The 19,308-nt window shown below is 33.0% G+C and overlaps 4 protein-coding genes across 10 annotated transcripts; 2 read left to right on the forward strand and 2 right to left on the reverse strand.

Moving 5' to 3' along the window:
• The first annotated feature begins 402 nt into the window (after positions 1-402).
• Ant (ADP/ATP translocase) lies at positions 403-3,726 on the forward strand. Its single transcript, XM_083097788.1, has 4 exons — positions 403-687; positions 1,827-2,088; positions 2,421-2,655; positions 2,743-3,726. The coding sequence occupies exons 1-4, from the start codon at positions 525-527 to the stop codon at positions 2,983-2,985; spliced, it is 903 nt and encodes a 300-aa protein (XP_082953914.1). The 5' UTR covers positions 403-524; the 3' UTR covers positions 2,986-3,726.
• Positions 2,978-6,089, reverse strand: LOC145970800 (vesicle transport protein GOT1B). Of its 3 annotated transcripts, none has more exons than XM_083097793.1 (5): positions 5,937-6,089; positions 5,288-5,571; positions 5,084-5,175; positions 4,825-5,003; positions 2,978-4,738 (listed from the first exon to the last, which is right to left on the reverse strand). In XM_083097793.1, the coding sequence occupies exons 2-5, from the start codon at positions 5,310-5,312 to the stop codon at positions 4,612-4,614; spliced, it is 423 nt and encodes a 140-aa protein (XP_082953919.1). In that variant the 5' UTR covers positions 5,313-5,571; positions 5,937-6,089; the 3' UTR covers positions 2,978-4,611. The 3 variants fall into 3 exon arrangements, with proteins under 3 accessions (XP_082953919.1, XP_082953921.1, XP_082953920.1); XM_083097795.1 differs by lacking the exon at positions 5,937-6,089 and adding an exon at positions 5,752-5,770; XM_083097794.1 differs by lacking the exon at positions 5,937-6,089 and having other exon boundaries at positions 5,288-5,661.
• On the forward strand, positions 5,917-10,217 carry LOC145970794 (armadillo repeat-containing protein 8). Its single transcript, XM_083097779.1, has 8 exons — positions 5,917-6,286; positions 6,421-6,494; positions 6,650-7,100; positions 7,181-7,675; positions 7,804-8,095; positions 8,686-9,209; positions 9,513-9,679; positions 9,769-10,217. Exons 1-8 carry the CDS (start codon positions 6,260-6,262, stop codon positions 9,803-9,805), a joined length of 2,067 nt encoding a protein of 688 aa, XP_082953905.1. The 5' UTR covers positions 5,917-6,259; the 3' UTR covers positions 9,806-10,217.
• Ica69 (islet cell autoantigen 1-like protein) lies at positions 6,549-13,806 on the reverse strand. Of its 5 annotated transcripts, none has more exons than XM_083097783.1 (8): positions 13,391-13,806; positions 13,270-13,311; positions 12,497-12,765; positions 12,001-12,343; positions 11,560-11,832; positions 10,871-11,495; positions 6,965-10,775; positions 6,549-6,900 (listed from the first exon to the last, which is right to left on the reverse strand). In XM_083097783.1, the coding sequence occupies exons 3-7, from the start codon at positions 12,702-12,704 to the stop codon at positions 10,659-10,661; spliced, it is 1,566 nt and encodes a 521-aa protein (XP_082953909.1). In that variant the 5' UTR covers positions 12,705-12,765; positions 13,270-13,311; positions 13,391-13,806; the 3' UTR covers positions 6,549-6,900; positions 6,965-10,658. The 5 variants fall into 5 exon arrangements, with proteins under 5 accessions (XP_082953909.1, XP_082953906.1, XP_082953907.1 ...); XM_083097780.1 differs by having other exon boundaries at positions 13,183-13,311; XM_083097781.1 differs by having other exon boundaries at positions 6,549-10,775; positions 13,183-13,311.
• Between the last annotated feature and the right edge of the window lie 5,502 nt (positions 13,807-19,308).

Raw genomic sequence — 19,308 nt, forward strand, 5'->3', positions numbered from 1 at the left:
TCCAAAGTCAATTTTCCCGCCATCGGAGGAAGTTCGAAATTTCGAATACCCGCGACAGCGATCGCGGCCGCGATAGGCCGGTCGCGACCGGACGAGACGTCGCCGAGGCGGGAGAAGGGGCGGCTTTCGAACGCGGAATTCGCGGCTCGCGAAGTTCGACCGGGTGCAAAAGGTAACGGCGGCGTATCGCCAAGAAAATCGACCGTGAAAAAGTAGGGTCGCGACTTTCGGGCGGAAGTGTCACGGCGGGCACGTGTCACGGCCCCGAGAGACGGGATTCCACTCGTCGGTGACGCACATACGGTACGCGCGGTGCCGCGCGGTACGCGATTTCGTAGTTGCGCAGATTGATACACGTGACCTGCGCGGCTATTCTTAGCGGAGGGCCCGTTCGCTCGTGACGCGAGATCGCTGCATCGCTCACTCGTCGTCCGGCGCGCGTCCGAAACGCTTAGAAATCAGGAGTCTCCTCTCTCTCTCCTTTACGTTACCCGTATCACCGACACACACGCACCCACCCTACGATGTCTGGACTCGCGGATCCCGTGGCGTTCGCCAAGGATTTCATCGCCGGCGGTGTGGCCGCGGCGATTTCCAAGACCACCGTCGCGCCCATCGAGCGCGTCAAGTTGTTGCTGCAGGTACAGCACATCTCCAAGCAGATCTCCGAGGAGCAGCGTTACAAGGGTGAGTGTGTATGTGTGCGTCCATATATCTCTGTTCTTTCTCTTCTCCTAGAATCACCCAGAATCATGTCAAAAAGTTGCGTCTGCCGCATACGAGAGGGACTAGGCTAGGCGAGACGAGACACGGCCATAGCGCGCGACGTCGTCCCCGGAGAACCCGGTACCGTTAACGCGGCGCGTGGCGGAATGGCATGAATGGCATGAATGGCAGCCCCACGGAACATGTGACAGTAGCCAATAATCTCGAACATGCCATTGTTCTCGAGCTGCGCGAGCTAGGACGACTAAGTTGCAGCGAGAGGAAGGAAGACGAGATATGGCCATTATGTAATGCCATCGGTATTAGAACCAGCAACGGATGCCTCGCGTGTCTCGCGCGTGATAGAGCCACGCGAGGAGTATATATCGCGTCGAAGAATTTCGCGCATTTATGTAACGAAGGTCAAGCCGAAGTTTCGGCGACTTGCATTACATAACTTCGGCCACGCCGAGGCCGATCGCACATAGGCGCTCATCTCCGGTTCCTCACGATGGATCGATATTTCAATAAAACGCATCGTCCCGAGCCAGATGGCAGCGTGGCTTCTCTCCTTCGCTCTCTTAACCCCGATCGATGACGGTGCGGTCCAACATGGCCGCTCTTTCGTCGACCACGAGACCGAATTCTTCCGTCTGCTTCCACGCGTCATGAATTCATGCCGTCCATTAGAATCTTGAGATGATTCATCCATGCTGGAACTGGAGATCGCGTTATCGAGACGGTCTCATCTCGATATCTCGAAAAGAAGAAAATGCTTAGAAAAATGTCACTATTTTTGAAGTCCGCGGTATAATTTAATCGATATTAAATAATTGCGAGTATCGAACAAAATTGCTCGATGGGAAAAACCATAACTGGAACTATTTGCCGATTCGCTATAAATGTTTAATTGTTGATTATTTATTATATGTAGTTAAGATGTAACTATTTGTCAATTTTTAATATTGTATAAAGATCTCTCTTGTGTTTTTGCTTCTAATCTCTGAAATATTTAAATAATGTAAGAGTTAAAAAGTAAAATATAAATTTGACATAGGTGTATTTATTTGTACATTAAGTGGCGGTACATATTTATATTATATATTATTGTCTTTTTCTAGGTATGATCGATTGCTTTGTTCGTATTCCAAAAGAACAAGGATTCCTCAGTTATTGGCGTGGTAATTTTGCCAATGTGATCAGATATTTCCCGACGCAAGCTTTGAACTTTGCTTTTAAAGACAAGTATAAGCAAGTTTTCCTTGGTGGTGTTGATAAGAACACTCAATTTTTCCGTTACTTCCTTGGAAATCTTGCATCTGGTGGTGCCGCTGGAGCTACATCTTTGTGCTTTGTCTATCCACTTGACTTTGCCAGAACTAGGTAAATTATGTATTATCGATGTATTTTAAGTTGTATCAACACATTAACATAAAAATTATTAATCAAGAAATAATATCTTATAATTTAAAATTAGATTGTATACATTTAATTTTATCCAGATACTTTCACTCTTTTTCATTTAAATATGAATGTTAAGATAGAATAATATAGTTTTTGCATACCTATATCCAGTAAATTGTATTGGTAAATGTCATAAAAAGATTAATATTATTGATTTGTTTTAACAGATAAATTTGTATATTTTCTAGCAATTAAAGATGCTAACAATTCATATTCTTGATAATAAAATTTATTGTATTGTCATATATTAGGTTGGCTGCCGATGTAGGTAAAGCTGGTGCTGAGCGTGAATTCAGTGGATTAGGAAATTGCTTAACTAAGATCTTCAAAACTGACGGTCTCGTCGGTCTATACCGTGGCTTCGGCGTCTCGGTGCAGGGTATCATTATTTACCGTGCGTCTTACTTCGGTTTCTATGACACTGCCCGTGGTATGTTGCCAGACCCCAAGAAGACTCCATTCCTTGTCTCATGGGGTATTGCCCAGGTGAGAAAACGACTTTAGTTTTGTTGTTCGTATAAACTCTTGCAGTTTCATCAAACTGTTTTGCTTATGCATTCAAATCTGTTGCAGGCTGTAACCACTGTCGCGGGTATTATCTCCTATCCCTTTGATACAGTACGTAGACGTATGATGATGCAGTCTGGCCGTGCCAAGACTGACATTCTGTATAAAAACACTCTCCACTGTTGGGCCACCATTTACAAATCAGAGGGCGGCAATGCTTTCTTCAAGGGCGCATTCTCCAATGTTCTCCGTGGTACCGGCGGTGCGCTCGTACTCGTATTGTACGATGAAATCAAGAATCTTATTTAAAGCGCTAAAACAATTCTCGTCTCATTATTTTCACAATCACAAACATCGTCATTATTATCTATACCATTCGATTTGATAGCGATTCCCAGAGACAGAAGACTTGCTGTCGATAACATGAACAAGTAACTCAGGCCGAGGACGTTTGACGTAGCAGCTCGTAAAATGCATGAAACTCGGCAAAAATTGTAAACGTAAAAAAAAAAAATAGAGAATCTGCTTAACTTATTGCCGGATTCAGTATTTTCTTGCAACGGTTGACATATTACGCGTATTTTCATATTGTCATAAAGATGACGAAGAGGCGAATACAATCGCGGAGGTATCGCGAACACCTGTTACCTGGAAGATATTCCACATATACGCGTTGAAATAAGTAGACCGATCAGAATATTAAGTACTGAAAATAATAACTTTCTAGAGAATTGAGTCAGCGCATGGAAAAGCAAAAGAGAGGGGGACGCGCGACGAAATATCACGACGATGGCGGGGCGCGTAGCCTGGGCCGCCCCCCGCCCTTATTCTCGGCCCGTTGTAGATAATTCATAATTCATAATTAATAAAGTATCATTTTAATGGTATCAGTCAGTCCATTAAATTTTGATGGACGATAATTTAATTTCGCACTCCAAATGATTATGTATAAGATGAAAAGCGGTTACTCAGAATGTATGCATCTAATCTGTTCATGTTAGGATGCATGCAGGGAAAGCAGCAAATCAATAAAAGCGATATAAAATTTCATACATTCGGAAATTTTTGTTTCATCCTGTCAAAGATTTATTTGAAAAATGGATTTAATCGCTTTTTTTCATACATTTAAATTAAATTATTTAACTAATTATGATTTTATACATAGTGAAAAAATTTAAATTATAATTTATTAGTAGTGATTTTAATTTCAGTAATTAAGTAATTTTAACTTAAATTGCTTCAACATGCTCTTAATATTTTTGCAATATCATTTCTTTTTCATTTTGAAAATGTAGAGAAAATTTTCATACATATATAAATTCATCATATATAAATAGATCTTTCTTCTCAATTAAGTACGCCTTCAAAAATTTATGTGAAGCTATTGATATATGACACATTAAATATTTATTATTTTGTCTCAAAACATTTATCATCTGATCAAGAAAAGAGTATGCATTTTTGAAAATTATTTACTAATTTTTAATAAGCAATTAGATCAAAAGAAAATTTAGACTTTGCTTTTCGTATAAAACATTTTATGGAATGCATCATATGTATTAATAATTGAGCGTACCCTTAACGTAATCAGATAACGTATACTGTAATCGGATAACGTATACAAGTCATATTTATGTAAATTAGAAATATACAAATCAATTATACACTATATGCTTATCGTTATTTTCTTACATTTATAAAAGATAAATTATATATATATATATATATATATATATATATATATATGTGTGTGTGTGTGTATATATATACACACACACTTGTGTTTTTGTACAAAAATTTATATCCGACAACTGACATCCTAAAACAAGAGTGACAGAAAAAGAATATGGAACACATGATTGTTTTATATACAAGTTTTAAGCAAAAATGTGTTGATATTTTTAGTTATATAAAAATGTTTAAATTATATAATTATCATACAGTTGTCCTATTGGAGTCACCTGCTATTATGTCCAAAATTCGACTGATACCAGGCATATTCAGTAGAGTACCCAATAGAGGTACTCTTCGTAGGAAATTTATTGCTACTGGTAGAAAGCCACTAAAATAAAAAAAAATGTAATAAATTAATATTTTTATAGAAATAACTCTTATATAATGTCAAGTTTATTAAAATGTATCACTTACCTAAATAGCAATACAAAGCCATAAGTTTCTAAAATCATTCCCACAATGGGCCAACCCATAAGTACTACCAAAACGCCTCCTAAGAACGAGGCGCTGGCTTTCATTTTATGTCTTTGAAAGAAGAAATTTAAAGTCCTCCATGGCCCAATTACACACGCAAGTCCCGATATAAACAATAGCTAAAAGGACAATTTAAATAGAAGTCTAGGATGTACATATACAACTAAGATTTATACAAGTAGCAAGAGTATAATCTTACATTTCCAATAGCAAGTAAACCCTTATCGAAAAGTAATAGTACACCAAGGAATAGGAAAGAAATACCAAATCCTGCCAATCCTACTCCGATTTCTGAAACACATCCCTTGTAATAAAATCAACAGCATTTAATCGTCGTTTTAGATATCCACCGGCTTATTGTTACAAGTCGGTCAATATTACTTCAAGGAATTTCTGCACTCACTCTGTGTATCCGTGATTTCGAACATTATTTACAGATTGTTCCTCGTGATAAACGTGTCTAATGCAACTGATTTTATTTGTTTGCACGTACTACACACATGAGCGTAGAAAAATTTAACCTATATCCACGTCATTGGTTATGATGGAGCGCAAATTCATTCTACGTAAAGGTGAATCTAGGTTATTACGGAGCTGCATCAGCTGTTTCGTGAACGCCCTTTTTATGTGAATAAATTTATCGGATCATTATTTTTCGATAGTTTACTCATTTGATCTCATCTCTCTCTGAAATTGCACAATATCATTTTTGTTTAATCTATATGAATCAAATAAAAAACTTAAAGCTTCAATCCTAATCATTCAACTCTTGATCATCTCGACATTTCAATCTATGCATGTATATATATATATGTATAATTAATTTAATCATTCATTTTTCATTTAACTATTAATTTTATTTCTTACATTTTTAAGAACTAAAAATAAAATCATTAAAAAAAGATGCGTTTATTTATTTAATCTCAAAGATTTTGTTTTATAAGCGTTAATCGCGCTAAAAATTAATTTCAAAATTAATTATATATCTAAAAAAAGACATTTTTGGAGAGGAAAGAAAAGGAATGCGAAAAAGAGCGATTAAAAGGACAAACTTTTCTCTGCCTGAGAGAACGGCCACCTGATAAAATGGATGTAGAGGCGACACTGTACAGCACATTTAAAGGTCTTGAGGGAACAGGCCGGGATGGCCACTCCCAGACTTCTCTCTGACAGAATAAACGTTTCCGCGACGTTGGCATCATTGGCAACAAATCGAGCTCATTTCAGAACACAAGAACGCAGCGCACAATTGTGTCGCGAACGTTTCGTGTAATACGCAAACTAGATTCGACGATCCTCGTGGCAATCGTGTCGCGAAGAGACCGATCAAATTGAACGATTTACGAAACGTTTATGTGAGAACGCAATTTTACTCATGGTGTCGGTGATGCAGCCATATATGGTGAGTTTGACGGCGTATTTAATTCGTATGCGGCCTTTGACGAACGGTCGTTTGACGTTTCAACAGATCTCGCAAAATCTTATTACTATTACTCGTAAGATTACATCACGATCTTTTTTCTCGCGATTTTGCAGGACATCGAGAGCTCCAGGAGTTATATCGATGAACTATATTCGCCAGATCCGCAGAAATGTTTGGAGGCAATTATGTGAGTAAATTGCACTTAACCTTAAGGATGTAACATAACTTGTTTTCTGCGATGAAGAATTTTTGACAGTTTTATTTATTTTTATGTTCTTTTGTCTAATATACATAAAAATCGTATTAACTTTTTGCACATGAATATTTTTTTTTTCCTTCCAGATGCCTCAAGAATTCGGTTATTGGCAGCAACAGGCAAAAGGGTTCGGTTATAGCTCAGGGTGTGGTGCCACGGCTTTTGCAACTGCTCGGAGATACGTCTGATACTATATGCGATCATGTAAGATTAGAATCTGCGGTAACGTTGGGCTCTTTAGCCAAAGGCACAGACCAGCATGTATTGGCGCTAATAGACCTAGGTGTAGTTCCATTACTCCTTCAAGTTTTGCTTTCTGCGCCAACTCCTGAGATCTCTATGGATGGCAAGACAAAGGTATTGGACCAATTGAACGAAGCTTGTTTGCGATGTCTACGTACAGTATTTCAACATGCAGCAGCACCAGTTCACTCGATTTACCAAGATCCTGCATTAGTACCACGATTGTTGTCCTTGGCGAGTCGATCAGTAACCTGTCAAGTCTGCGTCGCGACGATTTTAACTACAGCATGCAAGGTAAAGAGATAACTTAAAACTTATAACATAAAAAAAATATTAGAATCATGAGGAAACTAATTTGCAAAATTGCTTATTAGACAACAGAGGAACAAAACGCTCTATCCAAAGGCGGAGCGGTAGAAACGTTGGCGATGCAATTGGATTCTCCTCTGTCCGATATTCAATTACCAGCTCTAGCCTGCTTAGCAAACATGTGTTACCAGAATCACATGGTATCTGTTATGGTTGCATCAGCCAGCACGAACAATACCGTCCATGGTAAATTGGTACCCGTGGCATTAGGCCAATTAATGGGACGCGAAAAGAGCTCATTGATACAGCTCGAAGCGGCAAGATGCATCGCGTACATGCACAGAGCCGGTGCATTGCCGTCTACCGATCCACGAGTGGTGTATCGCGCATTACCGTGTCTAGTTCGATTGTGTCATCGAGATCGACCACCGCGCGAGAGGGTCGCCGCAGCCGAGACACTTGCGTATCTTACCGAAGTTGATACAGATTTGCAGCGTTTAGCATCTATCAGTAATCATCTAATACCGACACTGGCGGAGCTGCTAAGACCACATCCACAAGTAATCCACAATTACACTATAAATGTGTACAGATTATAGTAAAATACATATAAAATCGAGCAAATATATTATTGTATTATATCATTTTTTTATAACAATAAAAATGTGCGCAATATTTTTTGTTCCAGGTTCAGGATGCAACATTAACACAAGATATGCGACAAGCCGCATTTAGAGCATTCGCGTCTCTCGGTGCTAACGATGAAGACATTCGAAAACGTATTATCGAAACGGAAAGTCTTATGGAACAAGTTGTTTCAGGTCTTCAAGACCCCGGCGGATCCCGCGTTCGTTTAGCCGCGGTTAGATGTTTGCATTCCCTTTCGAGGAGCGTGCAACAGCTTCGCACTACGTTTCAGGATCATGCAGTATGGAGGCCGCTTATGCAGTTATTACATGGAGCGGACAAGGGGTTGGAGGGTAAAATATGATAATACATATTTATAATAAGCATATTACAGATTACGCTATAATAAACATTGATAGACATTAATATGTATCTTGCATGTATACATTGCATATAAGATACAGTATATTTAGTCTTAAATTTCGAACTAACAGTTTAATCAAAAAGAAAGAAAAAACGTAATATTGAAAAGAAGTATTCATGTACATTGTGAATTATTTTTTCTTCATTCTATATAAGAGCCAAGAGAATTGTAGTTGAATAAAAATACACGTATCAAAAAAAGTTTATCATCTTTTAAATTTTTTTGTTGAAATTGGTCATATTCACATTTTGAAAAGAAGCAAGCAGTCTAACGCGACTAATTTATAAATACAACAAAATTGACACGATATTAATATGTGAATTTAAAATGGGGCGACATATTTTTTTTATGCATGTAAACAAAAATGAATACATCCCTATTCTCTTTTCTCTATCCGTAAGATCATTTTTCCAAAAGAAGAAAAAGAATAAAGAAATCAATGCTTATAATTAGCTGTTATTAGTATTCGATCGCCAATTATGAGTTACTATTAACATTGTTATAATTATTGTACTATAGGTAGAGGCGAAGGTGAAGGTGATTTATTAACTGTTGCCTCGAGTACTTTATGTAATTTACTATTGGAGTTTAGTCCAAGCAAAGAACCAATTCTCGAATCCGGTGGAGTAGAATTGTTGTGTTCTCTCACTAAACGACCCGAATCGGCACTTCGACTGAACGGCATTTGGGCCCTAATGAATGTGGCTTTTCAAGCGGAGCAACGTGTAAAATCGCAAATACTCTCGTGCTTGGGCACTGATCAGATTTTTCGCCTTCTGGCCGATCCAGAGTTGAGCGTTTTGATGAAAACGCTGGGACTATTACGAAACTTGCTCTCTACTAAAGCTCACATAGATCGTATAATGGGCGAACATGCCACTCATGTTATGCAAGCGGTTATTTTAGTATTGGAAGATCCAGAACATCCGGCGGATGTTAAGGAGCAAGCACTTTGCATTTTAGCAAATGTCGCTGACGGTGATCGAGCTAGAGATCACATTATGGCTAACGACGATGTACTTAAAAAACTTATGGATTATATGGTTCGTATAGTGTATATCATATGATATTTTACTTCAATATTTTATTGCGTCCATTAATTTTTGTATGGATTCTACGAATAAGCCGGCGATGCTCGTGCTTATGGACGATTGTTTCATTTATAATAGGATAGAATATAAAAAAATTTTACTTTGATTGCCATAAGCTCGATGATGCCAAATGCGTGTCTAAATCGAAAACATTTGCATTCTATCTATTAATTTAATAGTTATCTTTTAAATGTTGATTTCAATTATACATATGTATATTTTATAGTATATGTACAATATATATATTTTGTGTAGATGCATAGCAATGTGAAACTACAAGTTGCAGCGATTTTCTGTGTATGTAACCTAGTCTGGAGAGACGAACCCGGTTCTACGCAACGACAAGCACGTTTAAGAGAATTAGGAATTTATCGTATCTTGCAACAACTACGTCACACGAAAGATACTCAATTGTTGGAGAAGTATGAATAATATATATTATATTCCATTTGCATATTATTGTCACTTACTATAAACTGTTTAACAAATTTCATTGTTATTTCCCTTTCAGAGTCAAGACTGCCCTAGCGCAATTTTACGAGCCTTGAATTTGAAACATATTGTCGACGAAGACTAGATTTCGGATGATTTCAAGTGTCGTTTTTTTATATTTGAAATACATTACAATTTTAGCATTAATACTGTGATTACCTCGGTTAATGATGTATAAGTATTTGAAAGTTATAAACAAGATTGAACAAAATAATATTTCTGAGCCTATGCCTGTAACTCTATCTGTTATTTATTTAATTCAATACAAAATATAATATGAAAAATATATACGATTTTTTTTGTCTTTATTGAAAGAGATGTATTTTTTTATATTATTAACTTAAAATATTTACAATTTTATTTAGTTTACAAGCAAAGGCTTCAGATTTTAAGAATTGGTATGCAATAAGCAAAAAGAGAATAAATAAAATTATGAAAAGAATTTGAAATAAACAGAAAACATACTTATGTAGTATACTTCCATTCCTTTGTGTGGATGTGTTTGTTAGAATACTACAAAGAACTCCATAATAAATTTATTTATATTGAAGATTTTGTAATATATTTGAAAGAAAATATATATATGACTAGCATAATGTTCAATAAACATTAAATTTTATATCTTTGGTATTATATGTCTCTAGCTTATATGAAAAAATTCATGTAGTAATTCAAATAGTTTTGATTTTTATGACAATTCTATTAAAAAGAAATTTGGAATGTTAAATTTAAAAGTTTACAAACTGGTAAATACTGATACAAACTTGTACAAGTGAAAACATTAAATTATGCATTCACTGCATTATAATATTCATTGACAACAAATGATAACTTGATCAGTTTTCCTTATTGTTAAAAATATCAAGTAACTAGAGTAGCAGGAATATTACTGTTAAAATGCATTATGAATTAAGCAGAAGCATTACTATCACCAGAAAGATTCTCCATTGGATTAGCCAATGGATCCAATTCTGCAAATAAGTCCAACCACGAGTTACCTTTTTGCTTTCCAGTCTTGCTCTTTTTCTATGAAAAGAATATTGTGAGGTTAATTATACAGGGCGCAAAGGGGGGAAAAAGGGGATTATTATATATTCTGGATTAAATTTAGAAATACTTACTTTGTCATCCATGTTATTAGTTGTGGTACTTCTCTGTCCCATACCTAGCGCTGCATCTCCTAAACTCTGTTTCAGAATGTTTGGCGGTAGAAAAGTATCATTCGATATGCCTTCCCAATCATTGTTTGTGCATTGTTGCTTATCATTCAAAATTTCATCAAATAGCGCTGCACTTTCAGAAGCTAATAAATTTAATGATTGCTGCTGTTGAGCTTCTGATGACAATAATGGTAAATCAGTTAAATTAAAATCCGTACTGCATTCTTCAAATATATCCATTGCTAACTTCTGCTCTTCGGAATTTTTCTTAAACATGGAATGATTATTTTCCTCGGATTTTATAACCGATTGTTCAGTATTATTAGAAACTCCTTTTTCTAAGATTAGATTTCCAAAGAATTCTTCAAGACCTTTATCATTTTCCGTATCATTAGTATTATGCACAATTCCATTCCTCAAAGAATTTGTAGTTGTATCTAACTGTATTAATATATCCTTTGGCTCATTTTCTATATCCAAGAGCTTCTCACTTTGCTTAGTTTTCTCTGATGTACTTTCTGAATTTGTAGTAGCTTCTTGTGCCTCTTCAATATCATCATGATAATCCATATCGAAAAATGGTAATCTATAAATGTTTGATATCATGATAAAAATGACGACATGATATTTATTTTTATTTTGTAACTCACTTATCCTTTTCTGGATCGTCATCACCACCTGTTTCTTGTGCCAATTTACTAGAAGTTTCAGCCAGTTCTCGTACAACTGTGAAATCAAAATGTTGATAGCCTTTGAAGCTGTTTGCTATTGTAGAATATGCTTGTGCAGATTTCTTTGTAAAATTCAGGAGTGTGGTTTGGTATAAAACTAAGGCATGACTGAACATATTGCATCTTGCCGCAGCTAATAAATCAACCTTCTGAAGACAGTCAAGAGCCAGATTGTCAAAAATTATTTTGCCCCTAAATTGTGACAGATATATAAAAAAATTTTTTAAATATATAATTAAATGTATATGTTGGCACAAACACAGTATGTGATTTAATTAAATATAATAGTTAAAAGAGAGCAATTGAGATTAAGTCAGCGATCATATTTTGTATTACATAAAAGTGCAAGATGAAACCTACTGTTTCACACGTGCTTGAACTTTTTTAAATCTCTCTACTTGTTTGGACGTATCTGGATCTAAATCTTGAGAAATATTTTTCATCCATGACAGAGCAGCTCGATATTCTGTGCGGGATTTTTCCATTGCTTGCACATTTTGTAATGTATCTTCAATAGCTCTTTGCCTAAATGTTTCTACTTCTTGATACAATCGACCCAAAGGAGCTCTCAATGCAAGCCTTTGTTGACCTGAATAAGATAAAGATTTTCCAACTGCTGACATCATTTTACCGGCACGAGTTTTATCTTGTTTCCCAGCATCTTTCAAGAAACGTCCCATTGCATTTTCCTCCTGAGCTAAATCTATGTAAAATGTTTAAATTATTCTATTACCATAATATATTATAAGTCTATTCTTAAATTTTACATTTATTAAAAAAAAAATATTATAATACAGATATGTTAGGATGATAATATTAATATATTATTTATTAGAATTATTGGGTTAAAACGCACTGCATAATCTTTCTTGGTATCTGTCAATAACTCTTTGTAAGTAAGAACAAGATTCTTGGATACTGCGAAACAATTCTAGCTTTGCGTCCAGTTCAGCATCTGAAGCAATTATACATTCGTCTTCTTTTTTCCCTAATCTCCGAGACAAAACCTGCTTTGTCACCCAGAATTGATGTTGCATCTTTGTTATAGCAGAATCATCATGCATATTAGACTTCTGAACCCAACAATCAAAGGTATTTCCCGATATACCTGGTGCACCTTTGTTACTATATCCAAGGTGTAAAGAAATTTTGTGTGTATAAGTTTTAATCAATATATAATATTAAATATAATGATAATCAAGATTATCAAGATAATCAAGAGATGCATGCAAAGAATTTAAATGATGAATATATCATTTCTATTACTAGAAAAAAATTAAATACCAAAATATATGTCGTTTTATTGCTGTTAAAAATAATTATTCAAATAAATCTATTGTTAATATAAATATATTTATTTTCTTTTCTTAATTAATAATATGAAAAGAGGAAGTCCATGGTGTCTATAGATAATGTATCAGATGGCAATTAATATCTGACCTTTTTCTTTAAATTTCTTATAGCAATGAAGGAATTAATAAGACTTATGAAAATATAATCAGTTTACACGATATCTATTAATAACATGATAAAATGAACTACCATATTGATCTAGAATAATTAGAGCTCATTAAAAGGATGATAATTTTTGTTTTTTGCCTTCCAAGCCCTTTTCACTATTGCACTCACATGCAACGTGCTTATCGATGAAATAAACTCAAGCCAAGCATTCTAGAACAATGAAATCTAGGTGAGAAGGAAAAAGAGGAAAAAACTTACTAAGCGTTCATAACGGAAGACCTGCTGATACCTGGATACGAGTGTGGGTTAATGTTTACAATCACAAAACATGAACTTAAAACTGTATCATTCAATTATTTATCACATAATGCACACAACTATTATTTGCACGTTGTTGATTGCATTTGTACTGCACAATTAAAGTATCTAACAGTGTGATGATAATCGGAGCATTTCTACATGACAGTTTATCAAACAGGAAAGCCACGAAGGCTAACTTGTCATGTCCGACGAGCAACCATCACTTCTAATCGACCAATACAGACAGAAAAATGGAATAACGGCAGATATAGTGATTGGATACTCAAAGTGATTACGTTATGATAAAAGATAATATATCAGAGGACAAATTTATTTTATGAATCAGCTGTTAATCCTTTATCAGACAATATTTCATAATCAGTGTAACGGTGGAAGCACATAAAATTGCAGGAGCACATAACCATAAGCATAAGAAAATTGATTGGTTCATTTTCTTATGCATATATTTGTGGACCAATCAATTTCTTTATGCTTATGGTTATGCGCCTATGCAATTTTATGTGCTTTCACCTTAATGTGTGACACTGAACTGAACCTGAATCGATAGCGAGTCTTCTTATCCTCAATCGATCGAATAGAATCAGAGAGAAGACTGAGAGATGGTCTGTTTTTAGGTGATCCCTGAAAGCGATACTCCCTCTATGGACATTGAAAACGTGGACATGAACTACAAAGCCAATGTCCATGAATGTCCTCAGAGGGTAATATATAATGTGCACAATTTCTGGTTTTGTTCCATGCTATGTGCACGAAATGCCGGTAGCACCAAAGTATAACAATCATTATTTTGAAAATAATATATAAATATAATAAATAATAATTTTTATAAAAATAATTTTTATAAATTACTTACCTATATGTGTATGTATGTGTGCCCATACGTTGTCCAAATGATTTTAAATATAAGAATAGACTATTTGAATATCGGCGTATGTTACCGCCGGCATAGCTCTCAGGTTCATGAAAGTACTGAAACCTCCTCACCTGGCAAATGCCTTCGTTAAGGCGGAGATACAGGGGAGGAAAAATTGAGGAGGAAAATTTTTATTTATTTTTATTTTTTTTTATAGAGTTTTTAAACAGAGAATATATAATAAATATAAAAAATATATATTACATAATTATAATATATACAACGTAAATTATAATTAATTTGCAATTACATAAAAAACACATTACAAAATATTAAATTATGTAATATAAAAATAATTACATTACAAATATATATATTACAAAATTTAATGCAGAATATATAAAATACAATGCATTAGAAATATGTATTACAAAATATAATACAAATTTAATATAAACTATAATTTTAAACTTAATACAAAATAAAATTTATTACATGAAAGTGTCCAAAGTATACGTATAATATAAAATTTACTAAAAATTTTTACATAGACCAAACAAGACTGATTAGTGATGATTAATTACGCGATATTTATTATTAATAATCGACATAGAATAATAGAATTTAATTAGTTTTATATAAATAACGTATAAACGTAAATAATCATGATCAAAAGAGTCATTAATAAAATTATTGATAATTTCTTCGATTGTAGAACAAAGTATTTGCATTATTGACGCATTTCGTGCAGACCATGAAAAGAAATATTTAAAACGTGTAAAGATAGAACAAGCTTTGATGTAAATCAAAGATTAAATTACAAAATAAATTGCGATTTAAAATTCGCGAGAAAACGCAACGAATAAATAAATCGACAATAATCGAATATTCACACACACACACACAATTGCGAGATACGCATAATTTTTATAATATAATAATCGAATCAATAGACACGCATGAGATATAATTATTATCACACAAATGTTGACAGACGAAGATATTTTAGCAAACATTTGTGATCCGTATTGTTTATGAACATAAAATTCACTGTCCGATTTATTTGCGATTAATATATACGCGACTTTATACGAATTTCACGATTGAGAATAAAATACATATCCTATTTCGCGCATGATTAGCTGAATAAGAAGAAATGAGCTCTATAAGCTTTAAAATATAATTAAAAATCGCGTTGTGGCCACGTTTAATAGAAAATAACGGAACGAATGATTTTCATTAATATAGTTATCGATCGTCTTTTAAATTATAGAAGAAAATATTTGCACTACCAGCATTTTGCACGAACTATTAAAAACAATATTCAAAGACGTGGAAAGATAAACAAAGCTTCAATGTATAAGTCAACGATTAAATTATAAGATAAATCGCGATTTAAAATTCACGAGAAAACGCGACGAATAAATAAGTCGATAATATGCGGAATATTTGATCGCGATACGTATAATTTTTATAATATAATAATCGAAGCTCTCAATAGATACGTGCGCGATATAATTATTATCACATAAATATAGAAAATCAAAAATATTTCAACAAACATTTGAGATCTGTAATGTTTGTGAATATACAATTCACCCACCGACCGATTTACTTGCGAATTTTTATAAGATAAATCGTGATTTAAAATTCGAGATAAAACGCGACGAATAAATAAATCGATAATATTCAATTGCAAATACGCGAGTGACATACCGGTATTATCCGATAAAAAGAGGAGTGATCTTAAAAATGGAGAACGATTAACATCTTGTTTCTACATCAGATTTCACAAGATCAATCTGCGAAGAAAAGTTAAGTGATCCATTGAAAGTCGGGAACTTCACTGTAGGAGGGAACGAATCTCGGATCTTCCGGACTATTCCCAATAGCAATGATTTCAGTAATAAATCAACGACAATTCCCTCGTCATTATCTTCAATTCACGAAATTGATATGCACGTCAGAAAACATGTTCTTCCATTACTAAGAAATATATTTTTTTATTGAAAATTAAATGGATATAACGATCTTTTTTATTGAAATGTGATTACGAACGATTATATTTATAAATAATAAAATACATGCATCATTGGAGTTTGTGTTAAATGTGCGAATACATATAATTTGGGGTACCGTTTGCGCGCGCGAGACGAATCGAACCAGATAACAGCAAGATTTAAAAAATTTCAATTCGAATAGTGTGCAAAATAAAATAAATCAAATAATTTTAAATATATAATTAATTCTAGATTAATTCTTTAGATTCTTATTCTTATAATGTTTAAATTAATAATTTTTTTTCTTTTAATCAATATCTTGCTGATATAGGGGTACCCATTCGATTCGTCTCTAAATTTTTAAGTATTCGCACATATTATGTAACATTCATGTATAATTTCGCGTATATATAATATATCATATTAATAAAAATTATAAAAATATTTTGGATACGTTAATTTGTGCATGTATTTTATTATACATATATATAAAATGGTATATATCTAAAAACTAATATTCTAAAATGGCGATGGATGTCCAATACCTGCAAATAGTTTCTTAAAAGAAACTAAAAACTAATATTAATATCCCCAGTACCTAGAAATAATTAATAATTAATAATAAAATATATTCGTTCGTAATCATTTTTATCAAACAGTTAATAAAAACTATTACAATATGAAATTACTTGAAAAATAAAAATTTATACACAACGCTATATCCATATTTAATCTACTATTAAATCTTTCTGGCATTAGACAATAATAATACCAATTTTAATAATGACAGAATATTTTTAATGAGAAGAAAAAAATAGATGCATTTTCTCTCACATATAAATATATATTATTTAAATTAATTCGACTTTAAAGAAGCGTATGGCGTTCGTCGTTGAATGACTACCGAAATCATTGCTTTCGGAAATTGCCAGGAAAAACCGGGATTAATTCCATTCTTATAATAAAAATTCCCAATTTTCAACAGGGCACCGAACTAGACATCGCGAATGGATCTTACAAAAACCGATGAGAAATAATTCTCCATAATGAAAATCGTTTCGACTTCTCGGCGGTACGAACCACGCAACTTTCATTAACGTTTATCTAACGAAAGGAACAACGATAACTCTTTTATTAAAACGACAATCAGTAAAAGAACGCGAAAAGAACGCGGGAAAAACACGGTGTTTTCGCAACCGTAATTTATTAATTTATTTATGAATATTTTCCGATACGAAATTCGTAAATACACAAATATAACCGAAGAAATAAATTATTAAATTGATAATAATTAACTCGCGATTCTATAATATCGTAGGTGATCATTAAATTTTGTGAAGCTAATATTTCGTAATAATCGTTGACTTATCACATCGAATCTTCACATTCTTATTCCATATTTCTTTATATTTAATTAACAATATTTAGCAATATTATCTGACGAGAGAGATAGCGATAAGATCCTTTATTAATTCAATCTCGTTTTAAAACGCAAAAAAAAACGCGGAAAGAGCACGGTATTTTCACAATCATAATCTATTAATTTATTTTAGGATTATTTAGTTACGCGCGATATGGAATTCATGAATAGATAAATCTAACGGAAAGCATATCATTAAATTTATAATAATTTGACTCGCGATTCTATAACGAAGGCGTTCGTCAAATTTTGTAAAGCTTATATCTCATCATTAATTTAGCACCGAATTTTCACATTTTATATAAAAATTTTCCGAATTTATTAATGACTCTTTGATATGAAAATATAAACAGTTACTTTTTTATGAATATTTCAAAAATATATACTATAGAATCAAATATGTTAATTTAATGAAATTACTATTATATCATCATTATACGTATACTTTCGATAATTTTCGTGTAATTTACAATCGTAATCACTATTTCATGTAATATAATTATAGTTATAATTGTATTTTATACACATTTATGTCAATAATTAAAAATATCAATATTAGATTATAATTAATATACAATTATAACTATTTACAAGTTACAAAACACAATTTACTAATTACAAATTACAATTTACAAAATACAATTTATGTTATCAATATCAAATAAATGTACTTGATTTATTCAAATGTTTAATAACATAACTAATTTGACATTGACAGCATTAACATTTGGACTTAATATTATAGCTATATATTAATTTACACATACATACGACATATTTTTAATTTTTAAAATAAAATATAACATGTTAAAATATATCTTGAACATTTATAATTATGCAATTTGTTTAATATTCTTGAAAATAATTTTGATAATTTAAATTTCATTTTTAAAACATTTTTAAAGTAAAAGTAAATTCAATTCGCGCATGATTAGTTAAATGAAATAAAATGAATCTTAAGACTTTACAATTTTAAATATAATTAAAAAATCACGTTGTTCGCCACGGTTTAATAAAGAATAATGAAATGAATGATTTTACCAAAGTCCCGCTCTAATAATTTAACTATCTAACTATATCTTTAACTATCGATGTATTAGTAGAGTTTAATAAGATTTATATAATGATTTAAACAATCGCGATTAATCATCAATAAAATTATCCATCATCTTTTTAAATAGTAAAAAAAATATTTACACTACTAGCGCAGACTATAAAAGATAATATTCAAAGACGTGGAAAGACAGGCAAAGTTTCGACGTATAAATCAACGATTAAATTATAAGATAATGTTAAGATAAATCGCGATTTAAAATTCCCGAGAAAACGCGACGACTAAATAAATCGATAATATTCGGAATATCTGATTGCGATATGTATATCTTTTATAACATAATAATCGAAGCTCTCAACAGACACGAGCGCGATATAATTATTATCACCTAAATATAGAAAATCGAAAATATCTCGACAATCATTTGAGGTCTGTAATGTTTGCGAATATACAATTTACCGACCGAATTACTTCCGAATTTTTATAAGATAAATCGCGCTTTTATTTAAATTCGTAATAAAACGCGACGAATAAATAAATCCATAATATTCAAAATATT

Source organism: Camponotus vicinus, unplaced genomic scaffold, assembly GCF_025532165.1.
Source record: "Camponotus vicinus isolate PSW18456_S1 unplaced genomic scaffold, iyCamVici1.0 SCAF_4, whole genome shotgun sequence".
NCBI lineage: Eukaryota > Metazoa > Arthropoda > Insecta > Hymenoptera > Formicidae > Camponotus > Camponotus vicinus.